Raw genomic sequence first — 12115 nt, 5'->3', positions numbered from 1 at the left:
TTATACTTAATATAATACAGTATTTTTTATTCCTAGAATGTGGACAATGTAGAAAAAATGCAAATCATTTGTAATGTGTGGCTTTTGTGATGCTGAATCAGAGCTGTCTGAGCACATCTGAGGAGGATGAGGAGGATGAAATATGGTTTCAAATAAACTGAGTCCAGATATTTTGTTTAACAAAACATGTACTTTGTGGTTGATTTATTTTTTACATATGATCTTTAAAGGTGCATAAAATTCCAACATTATACAAAACCTTAACAACATTACTACAGTATTTGTAGAATATAACACTTATTATGCATCATATAATATAAATATTTGAAAAATATATAATTTGACCACATCACAGATCCGCTTTGGATTGTCATTGTATTTCAATCACTCTTGCTCTCTGCACTTCTATATTAACAGCTATGTGTATAATTCTAATATACTCCACAACGGCAGCTTATTCAGACACTAGGAGATTTTTTTTTAGTTGAGAGTGAAAAGGGGATGATTGCAAATTCATCAGTGCTTTCAATTTCTCTCTCTATATATAAATATAAACATACACACTTATAGATTCATAGCTATACTTTAATATACTCTATATAAAGGTAGCCATTCTTTAAGTGCTTGGAAAATGTTCTGTTTAGTGAAAATAGGATCAGAGTGTAAATGCTTTCAGTTTACAGTACATCCTGGTGCTTGCTTTTGGTAATGATATTTTTGGCTACCAAAATATAGTTATTGCACTTTTAATTTTTTAGATAAATTTATCTTATGTCCTTCAAATTGTTTTGTATTACAATTGTGTGTGAGAATGTAGATGTGAGGGTGTGTGTGTGTGTGAGTGCATGTGCACCTGTGTATGTGTATGCCTGTGTATCTCCACAGCGTTTCTCAGGCATTACAGCGGGGCTGTGGACAGCAGCATTGCCCTGCTCTCTGACATACCACTGAGAGCAGGATGGCGATTAGTGATCCTTATCTGCAGGGGGCGCTCATTTCCCCGCTGTCAGAGTGGGACATTGGGGGGGGTAAGAAGGGGGTTTTGGAGAGGGAGGGGGGAATCTGACCTACCAGGCAAAGGGAAGTTAGCGGTGATTTGTTGTGGGGGTTGGGGGGAGTGTTCAGAACTCAGTGACGGAGTTGGGGGAGGAGACTGTGATGAGAGTCCGGCCGTCCAGCGGGGCGAAGAGCGGGTAGAGCTTCCCCCTGAAGCTGTCGGTGAAGGTGTAGATGTGCGACTTGTTCTCGACGTTGTAGAAGGAGATTTGTCCCTCCTCGTAGTCCAGGTACACGCCGAGCTTCCGCGGGACCAGCCCCACGGGGAGGGGTGTCTCGGGCTTGGTGCAGGCGTAGAACTGCCGGGTGCTCCGCCACAGGGTCCAGTAGCCCTGTGACGGCACCATGGCGAAGCGGCCGCGCCTCTTGGACGTGGCCGTGGTCACGCCCACCCTCCAGTAGCCGTTGTTGGCCATGTCCACCTCCCAGTAATGGCGGCCAGAGTCGAAGCCCTCCCAGCCCAGCACGCAGGGCCAGACGTCGAAGCGCTGTGTGCTGTAGGCTACCTCCATCTCCGCGTGGGCCTCCTGCACCTTGCGCCGGTCGTCCGACAGCAGCAGCCAGGGGTGGTTGGTCATGGGGTCAAGGGTCACGTCGGCTGCGAGGGGAAGACGGAGGGGGGGGGGGGGGCAGGGAGAGGCACTGTCAGCTATCCAGAAGACACCACAGACCCATCTCCAAGCACACTAATCATGAGAGCATGCTTTTAGTGGATGTGAGAATAATTACCTGCTGCACTGGTGATCCAGCTCCAAACTAGGGGGAAAGAAGAGGAAAGCTCTCAGTAAAAACAGGCACGGCCATGAATAAAAGAATCAAAGAATCAAAATTTTAAAAATACATTAATGTGAATGAATGCAGAAGGTAGCTACCTGAATTCGGAATGTATCTAGGAGTTCCTGTTCAGAGGGGAGGAAAAAAGATCAGAAACAGAATTGTTAGGAAAAAAATACACTGAACATTTTGCTCACAGGTATGACATTTTATGTATTTCCAGTTTTTACAGCTGGATATTTAATAACATTTTCTTCCATCACAACTGTTGTATCTATGAGAATTCTTTTCCAATAGAAACAAGACACAGATGACATCACTGGGGGAAGGGGTCACCCAATTAGCTTGGTTTTATTTTCCTTGTGTACAACCCACCAGAGCATGTCAGTGGCTTCACAGAACTACAGTGAGTCTGGCTCACCTGCTTTCCAGGTGCGCTGTTTGGCTGACAACCACAGCTGGGGCACGATGCTCTGAAGGAGAGATGGGAGAAACAGGGTGAGAAGATGGTAGCACAAATCTCCGATCCCTCAGAGGGGGTTTGATCCTCTTCGCTGAAGTTTGCATTGGGAAGTGTACGCAAGTTACCCATAAATACAAAATAAAAAATACCAATCTGCTGGAGGCTGAAGGCTGCAATGGGGGTGCAGCCATCAGTTTCAACAGAACGAACTCCCTCAGACTGAACGGCATTTTTGGCTTTTCCTCTGATCGAGTGCTCTAATCCTACACCACTCCACCCCGGCCGTGTCTGCTGGGGAGGGTGGGCTGTGACCCTGGCATGAACAGCCGATCATATTACCTCAAGCCCGATCTCTCCAGTGGCTGCTATCTTTCTGTCAAACAGACAGTGTGAAGTTGGGTCACCCTCAAACTTTTCCACTGGCTCAGTGGAGATACGCTAATGAGCTCTGCGGCTGGCAATAAAACAAAACTTGACACCTCCGACCCTACAGATGGTGTGGACCCCCTGACTGCAGGAACATTATGTGTGTTTGTATGACTGTTACGTGAGCAGCATGTTCTTGTCCCTCGTGGACAGCTTTATTGCACCAGTTTAACAGGGCTAATTGTATGGCCAAAGTTCGCAGTAAAAAAGGTAGCAGTTAATCAGTCATTGAAGGAAAGGGCCACAAATTGTGAGAACTGTGAAGGATGCCACAAACAGGCAGGCAGGCAACATTAGTAGACACTTGAGAGATTAAACAATATTTCCTTAAACATTTTAAATTGAAAGATATTTAATCCCCCAATTGATTGGAGATTAAACATTATTTAATTTAACAATCCATATCTGTGAGAGTCTTGGTCTTCGCAGGCACTTTGCATTTCTTAATCTGAAAGTCACTATAAAATGATTTTCCTGTCAGTCAAAATCAACTTCCAGTCTGTGTATGCACTTATGTATGTGTATATTTGAATTACAGAATGCCCACATTTATGGCTGCCACTTCTTTCTAGTTTTGAGCAGTCTAACTTTCATTTTTGCCCAACAATATGTATCTTTATGTATTTATTATTTAATAACTGAATGGTTTACAACACCTCAAATCAGTTATGTATCTTGATGAGACTGGAGTGTATTTCCCGTAAGTCAGAAACTGCTCCAAATGTCTTCTGTTTTATGGCCCTCGTTAACCTTGAGGTATCTAGTTGTTACTGCACACTGATAAGGTGGCACGAATACCTTTGTGAATTGCCCCCATTATTTAGTACAGGTGTCAGTTACCATCGCAAGCACGACTGTGAGTTATATAAGCTTCATTATCAGAACTAACTCTCCTTATGTTTTCACCTACCAGGCTACCTGACATACAGTAGTATAGACATTTGGAAGGAAAAGTAGTAAAAAAAAAAAAGTAGTAAAAACTCGAAATCTCGAAAAAACAAAACAGTTTATGGGACATCTAGGGCCCACGTGTACATCAAACAACACGTGAAATATGTGCTTTAAAAACACCTCAAGGACATTCAATGGAGGGATACAGAATGAAAGATAATGATCTGATAATGAAAGATAATGATCGTCCTGATTTCATTTACCATTGCCCACCACCTGACCCAAAAATGCATGTGAAGTCAGCCACCGTGAGCCATTAATGTCACCACAGCTTATACAGTGACCAGCATGAGCGGATGGAGTCTGAAATGACGTGGAACAAATATGAGAAGTGCAGGATGTATGCGTGTGTGTGTGTGTGTGCGCGTGTGCGTGTGTGTGTGTGTGTGTGTGTGTGTGTGTGCGTGTGTGTGTGTGTGCGTGTGTGTGTGTGTGTGTGTGTGTGTGTGTGTGTGTGTGTGTGTGTGTGTGCGCGTGTGCATGTGTAACCAGGCCCCAGGCCTCACCTTGCTGTCCTCCTTCAGCAGGGACCAGGTGATGAACTCCAGCAGGGGAAGAAGGCTCACCAGCCTCTTCTTCCTCAGTCCCAGCATGCGCAGCATCTGAGCCAACTCCTCCCCCGGCACCCCACAGCTCTGCGCAGACAAACACTGTCACACACAGCTCTGTGCAGACAAACACTCTCACACACAGCTCTGCACAGGCAAACACTGTCACACACAGCTCTGCTCAGATAAACACTGTCACACACAGCTCTGTGCAGACAAACACTCTCACACACAGCTCTGCGCAGACAAACACTGTCACACACAGCTCTGCACAGGCAAACACTGTCACACACAGCTCTGCGCAGACAAACACTGTCACACACAGCTCTGCACAGACAAACACTGTCACACACAGCTCTGCGCAGACAAACATTGTCACACACAGCTCTGCACAGACAAACAGACTCTCAGACACAGCTCTGCGCAGGCAAACACTGTCACACACAGCTCTGTGCAGACAAACAGACTCTCACACACAGCTCTGCGCAGACAAACAGACTCTCAGACACAGCTCTGCGCAGACAAACAGACTCTCACACACAGCTCTGCGCAGACAAACAGACTCTCACACACAGCTCTGCGCAGGTGAATTGACACTGGCACACACCTTGGTACAGGCAAAGACAATGTGACAAAGACAATGACTAAATAATGCTAAAAAACCATGACAGACACAGTAATACACAGGTCTACAACAACATGCACACACCACTCACCTCTGACACACTGTGCAGCTCCTTGGCCCACTCCATGATCCTCTCCTGCACCAGCTTGTTATTGTTCTCATCGTCGTCTTTGCTCTCCGGGGCCTCTTGCTCATCCCGCTCCTGCCTCCAGGGGCACTCCTTAAACAGCTGGGGAGACAGATGGAGACGCTCAGGACTGCAGTGTGCAGAGGATGTGGAATTCTCCCTGCTGTAACGGGTTTGATTTCAGCTCTAAGTCCACCTCCCCCTTGCTGGCTACATTGATGTAAGAGTGGGATACAGCCCCCCCCATTCTCAAGGGTTAAGATGTGTCACGCATGATGCTGTGCCGAACAGACAAGCGCAGACACAGTCAAGATTTAGCTTTGCCATTAGCAGCCTGATTTAGGGATCTGCATTTTTGAAGACATATTTACGCTGCTGTCAGTCACATGGGAAACCATCATTCAATTTCCTGCTTCTCATAGGTTAAATCCGACTCCACCCCCTCCCCTTTTTCACACATAGCCTGAGACTGTCTATCCGGATGCACGTGTGCCTGATTCTGTCTCTTTTTCGTTCTCTCTCTCTCTGTCACACCCTCCTCCGTCCCTGCAGTCCGTGATCGTCCAGCGTAAGCCCATTGTGGCCTCCGCCTTCCCAGCATGCCTCACCGTGTCCACGCTCTTGAGCTCGTCCGCCCACTGCAGGATGAGTTTTCGGCTCTCCTCCAGGCTGCGCTCGGTGCGGGAGTCCGCTTTGTGGGGCTCCTCCTTGCTGGGGCCCTCCCCTAGATCGTTGCTGTTCTGAAATCACATGAGCACAGAGATGGTCAAAAAAAGCCAGCTAGCGTTTCACATCACATCAGTGGGGGTTATTTCCCTCAGGGAAACAATACTATACACTGTGAGGACTGCTGCACACAGCTCGGCAAGCGCACACTGTCACCATCACAACACGGTCATTATATGGCCACAACAACCTGTCCCACTCAGGCTCTTTCAATCCGGCTATCTAATAATCCTCTCTCTTAATTGACTAAACAGTTCCCTCTCTTAGGTCGTCATTGCAAAACAGAATCGGTTCTCAAGTGACCCCACCCAGTAAAATGGAAGTTAAATAAAACAAGAATGAAAGAATCCGGAGTATCCCAGAGGTGCACTAGTTTGGCCAGTCCACCACAAGTAAAGTTTTGACCTTCAAACATTCTGATGGCTCTTCTCTGTTGGCACTTTTTTTTACACTGTATTTTTATTAACTGCTGCTAATTTTCCCTGGCGTGCTGTATCCATAATCAGAGGGGTGAAAAAATTGTGAAATTTGCCAGGATTTCCAAGTTTGTTTCATTGACTAGTTTGACATGAAGCAAATGAAAATAAACGTATTGATCATCATTTCTGAATATATACTGCCGGGAAATTATTGGGGCCAAAATCATTTGTTACATTTTTAATGCCTCCCAGTGACGGAACAGTACCTGTGTTGTATTGAGGCAGGATTGATCTTTTGGGACTACCCTTTCATCATCCCAGCAAGTCTGCGTCACCAAAGCCATGATGGTCCCCCCATAAATCAGCTCTCATATCAAACCCCTACCCCTATGACCATGGTTCCAACAGCCCCTGTGCCAGCCTGCTCTGATCTGATGCCTCTGTTCCAGTAACCCTATGTCTCTACCTACCTTTCAACCCCTCTTAATACGTGTGCCTCAGATAAGGCACCATTAATATTATGAGGCTGTAAATTGTGATAACAGCCACAGTATCTCCTCACAGTGCGCCTGTCATCGGTCACAGAGGGATCTCAATATTGAACACATATGCCTGTAAGTCTCCCAGGGCAACGCTTATCGAACTGCCATAAATGGCATTAGCAGATGTCATCTTTTCTACCCTGCCTCTTTCACACGCACAGCTCAGGTCAGTTATTTGATGACTAATCATGGCTGGTATCTGAGTTATCTTACAGGGTGGGAGGTACTGAGTGAGCACTTTCAATTTAGTTTCCATTGGTTTAAATGATGATGTGATTATTATTATAATTTCACACCCTTTGATCCAGGAAAAAATGCACCAGCTCTGACAGGAAAATAATCCAAGTAAACAAAGCTATATCCAGTTGGTTTCCCCTAATTTGAACAAAACTGCAAGGAAGCGGTGACCAGCATGGAATTTTTTAGATATGAATGTGAAAATAACCCTAATGATTTTAATAATTAAATGTTGTTTAGCACAGTGAAGAATGTGCCAGTTTGGAAAAGAAGACATTAATCAATATGAATCAATACAAACGTATTTGCCTTATACAGTTATTTGCCTTGTTAACTGAACAAAACTGGGCAGGAGGGAGGTGAACTTAATGAAATTTAAGGCTGGTGGGCGTATGTGTTCCGGAAAATTACTCTGTCATACGACAATCCAACTGAAGTTTTAGAGTTGAAACAAACAGGTTCAAGGCAGTGTCACCTCTACAATTTGTCATAAAACAAAGGTTGTGTAAGGCATGAAATGCAGTAGTACCGACCTGAAATAGTTATTGGTCTAGTTTAGCGGTTTATTTTTACACTTTATTGCTACGCATCATTTATTACTGAGAAATGGAGCCGCACTTTCTGGCCCGGATCCAAAGTGGCTTTATAGCTTTGGTTGAAAGTCATACTGAACTGACAGGAATTTGAAGGCATCCGCCTCACTGGCACCAGCTCTTCATCTTTAAAAAAAGTTCACAGCACTGAGCACAAGGAAATGCCCTGCTCTGAAATGTAACTGCACCCAGATAGCAGTGGAGCCTGCTGTGAAACTTCTGCTTGTGTCAGCGGGAACGTGCCCATCCATGGGGGAAAAATGACAGAAGGAAGTGGAGAGAGGAAGAAAAACGAGGGCGGGGAAACCCCAGCACTCCACCACAGGCTGGTGGGGTGGGGTGGCTTTGCAGATATCTCACACATTAAAAAAATAAAAAAAACGCCATCCCTTTCAGGTTATCCTGGCTATGGCGCAATCAAGAGATGGGTGTTTTTGAAAAAGTGGTCATTTATATTCCTTGTAACCTGGCCTGAGTGGAATGGAATGAGGAATTAAGAGCGCTTACATTGTTATTCATTCTATATTGTGTCACATTTATAATACATTAAAATGATTTATATGTTGACAAATTTTCATTACATTTGCCTTTTAGATGCTCTTATCCAGAGTTATGAATACACTATAGGCAGGTGTTGCATAGAAAGTGATGCCGATAAACTCAAACTACGGAACCAAGCGCCTAAGAAGCAGGTGATTGCTGCAGCATCTCTAATGGGTACCTGTTGAGAAGATTGCATTTGTGCCCTGTCTCTTTTTGGCGTTGGTCCTTCATCCTTCCCTCAGTATCACCCTCAGTATCGCCCCTTCCCTCATCCATTTTGCCTCCATCAATCGTTTGCCTTGCTCCTTCTCTGACTCATCTTTTGGTCTGCACATCTCACCCTTTACGTGCCAAACCCTCTTGCTCCCTCCACCCGATGATTGGAGCCTCCCTCTCCTGTCTCCTGACTCTTCCCAACCCGTCACCCACCAATATGACTGTACGCCTGCTCACCTCTCTCACAGGTTAGTCTGTGTAAGGGTTAGATGACTGGTACTATGCATAATATCATCCATGACACAGTTTAAACAGTGACTCTATATAAAAGCATACTGCAATAAAAATGCACAGGCGCCATGGGGAGGGGAACTATGGGAACTTTTACATGCTGATACATAATTAATCTGTCTCTCACTGCCGGGGAAACAAACAGCTGACAAGCCATGCAGAGGGCAACTATGGAACCCATTACACAACAACATACCCCCCCACCCCCTATCTTCCACTGCTCCCCTCCTGAGGCCTACCTTACAGACTCGTACAACCTCCTCCTTCCAGTGGTTGATGAACTTGACACACTCCTGCAGGCTGCGTAGATCCTGAAGGCCCTGCTGTCTGGGGTGCTGCTGAAAGATGGACAGAAAGTCAGACAGAAAACACTGAATAAAGGGTGTGAGATGTATTGAAGCTGGCACTTTGTCTGCCATCCTGACTGACTCACAAAGCTGCCGCGTTTCAGCTATAAGGTGAAGCTCAGCACTGTAGAGCCCCTACACAATTATTCTTGAGTCGGTCTCTGTCTCTGACCCCTCAAAATCTCTCCTTCCCCCTTCCTCTTATTTCCATCACACTAATCATCATTCTACTTCCTACTAAACTTCAGCCACCAGTGTTCAACCGCTTTCATCAGTATGGCAAAAAACTTCCATGGCCAAAGACACACGTGCTGGTTTTTACGGCGAGTGGGTTATGACTAGCTTTAACATCGACCGTTGACCGTTGACTCCTGAAGCAGTGGTAGAGAAACGCACAGCATTCTCGCTCTCCCCCCCACGGTGTTGGCGTACCTGCGGGCGGGAGGAGCTGGAGGGGCTCTTGAAGGGATTGCTGGGGGCAGAGCTGTGTGCCTGCAAGTTCTCCTCCGGGAGGGTCCAGCGCACGGCTCCGATGGAGTTGCTCTGGGCCGCGCTCTCGAATTTCAGCTTGGAGCAATGGAGCTCTGAGAGGAGCAGGGATGGATCAGCACATGTTCACCCTCCCAAATTCCGATATTATTGCAAATGCAGCTGGCCACAATGATTATTAAAACTAAAGGAAACCCCACTTTAAATTGCATCTTATACAGATACATATTAATGATTAATTATTCAGATGATTTTCTTTCCCTGCAATACAGAAGAATAGGAATTTGATACAGTCTTTGATAGAGCTCAATCAGCCACATACTCAAATTAATACACTCAGTGCTTCAGATAAATACACTCTTTATCAAACCTACAAACACTAAATTATATATTTTGCTGAATTATTCATCTCATAGCACACACCAAAGACATCACACATTACAGACCAGAAATGAAATTTTACCATTATTAACTTTAATACTATAATTTTATTATTGACCTTAAACTATAATAACAACACGCTTAATGCACAATTATAAATCCAACAACCAAACCTGTATTCTGTAGTGTAACATAATTGTAATTGGCTCCGGTGCAAATATTTTTTTCTTCCACCCCAAATACAAGCACATTCTTTTTTCCTTCCTCTTTTGAGTGCTGCTTTTTTGTTTGGACGTGCTAAACATTATTTACGCTGCTAACTTATCGTCCATTTGCTGAAGAACACTTCTTCTTGCTAAAAGGTTGAACCGTTGAGAAAAAATTGATGTCAGGACGTCCACGCAAGTTATGACAAATGACAGGGTGCAAAGTCATTGGACAAACAAATTAGCATTTCCCAGCAAGCCTTCCTTCCTTTGAGAAGAAAGCAACCAAATTAAATAAGTGGTGGTAGAAATAATATTTATTTTTGGAACATTTCAATAAGGACAAATAAAAATACATAAAAATAGGCTATGAGTCAAAACCTTACATGTTATACACAAGGTGGGAAGGTGGTATATATAGCTATCACAATTACAAGTAATTCTAGTGATATCGTTGAACGGTTATTTTCTGAGTGAAACGGTCAATGCGCGAGAGGGCCCACCAACAATAGTAAAGCAGCAAAAAATTATATTCCTTCCTACATGGGCCCCAGACAGCTTCTGGGCCCCAGTGCGCTGCACCGGTTGCACCGCTGATATTTACGCCAGTGCCTGTACTCCAGTATTAAAAAGGAACTAGTGAAAATTGAAATGGAAAGATAAAACTATTTTTAAGGTAATGATTGAAACACAGTTTTATGTTACACATTTTGGAGTGTCTGCGTCTTGCTAGCCAAGTGCTGCAGACCCAGTTCTTGACAAAATAAATGAAATAAAAAACTGAAGTTGATGATTTATGAGAACTTATTGGAAAATTCCCAACATTTCCAATTGGAATATTCATCAGATTATACGGAAAAGGAATTATCACAATGGACGTCTCCACTGGATCACACAAACAGGGGACTTACTAAGCGTCTTCTCCTTCAGGATGCTCTTCATCTTGAATTTCGTCACCTCACTTTGTGACCTGAAGTATCTGTGTAGTGCACCAATAGACAAACACTTTCAACACAACAGCCAGGATAGCCTAGTTTAATGTTGTATAAAACTAGGCTATCCTGTAATACAACATTGCCAGGATAGCCTAGTTTAATGTTGTATTAGAGCTACTTGCTACAGGATTTTATTCTAAAAAAATCCTTTCATTTAATTAGATATCATGTGCATCTCTGTGCTATATGTGCTTATCCACTTTACATGTACAATAACTGCACTGAGTCAGAAGATACGGTATATAACAGCAGCAATAACAGCAATAATTCAAATCAGAAACAATATGATTGCATGACAAACATACTGAGAAACAAAGTTTCAACACTAAAGTGTTGTCCACATTGTAAACTCTTTTCAAGTTATGTCCACACTCATATCTTTGCATATTTAATTTTGTGATGATATTGCTAATAATATTCATATTAATAAATGGTAATATATTAATATATTAGTATTAATTTTATTAAGTGTGTAGGAACTGACAGCAAAGCTTACCCTGTGTTGGAAGAGCGGCCAGTGCGTGCTCTTGAAGGTCTCAAAGACTGGACAGTGAACAGAGCACATCAGGGGTTTTTGTTAGGAGCTAACAATGCAGGATCTTTGGACTTTTTTATGGCTGCAGGCATATGCGTCACACCGACGGGGAATATTCCTGTGCACGTCTCCTGGCAATTATCGTTAGAGTTACCGTAAGGGTCATGTCAAGGTACACCTGTTATAACAGCTGATGAGAACAGCTCTCTTCCTTCCCCGTTTCCAAACATACATGCACAGACTGCTTTGTGTCAACACTGAAGGAAAATGCTTCTCTAATTTGGGTGGCAGGTAAGTCATTGGAAACACACTTGAGATGGCTTTTGAATGTGAGCGCCATATCAAAGGAGGGCTTGTCAAAATATTGCCAGTAATACCCAGCTCTGTCAGCTAGCAATGCATGTATTTACCCATGTTGTCACATGGATTGTGCATGGCCTGATTCACCTTTCCCCTATTTTGCTTCATATGGGGCCGTAGCTACCTGCCCATAGCAGGGAAAACCCGCCACACCTTGAATTACAGCATAAATTATCCTGAATACCATATTGATTTGTCATGATACCCTCTGATAGTCAATATCATGTCTTGCCTTCCGTGAAGAAGCACTGCAAAGTGACATTAA

General features: G+C 44.0%; 1 protein-coding gene across 1 annotated transcript; it reads right to left on the bottom strand.

Annotated features, from left to right (window-relative positions):
• Positions 1–1121: 1121 nt before the first annotated feature.
• si:dkey-219e21.2 (E3 ubiquitin-protein ligase TRIM39) lies at positions 1122–10902 on the bottom strand. Its single transcript, XM_036548453.1, has 10 exons — positions 10847–10902; positions 9317–9437; positions 8777–8875; positions 5579–5710; positions 4935–5072; positions 4177–4305; positions 2252–2303; positions 1929–1955; positions 1786–1812; positions 1122–1654 (listed from the first exon to the last, which is right to left on the bottom strand). Exons 1-10 carry the CDS (start codon positions 10900–10902, stop codon positions 1122–1124), a joined length of 1314 nt encoding a protein of 437 aa, XP_036404346.1.
• Positions 10903–12115: the final 1213 nt, after the last annotated feature.

The sequence above is a fragment of the Megalops cyprinoides genome, chromosome 16 (assembly GCF_013368585.1).
Source record: "Megalops cyprinoides isolate fMegCyp1 chromosome 16, fMegCyp1.pri, whole genome shotgun sequence".
In the NCBI taxonomy this organism is placed as follows: domain Eukaryota; kingdom Metazoa; phylum Chordata; class Actinopteri; order Elopiformes; family Megalopidae; genus Megalops; species Megalops cyprinoides.
Note: the sequence above shows the minus strand (reverse complement) of the source record. Positions and strands in the feature narration are given on the sequence as shown.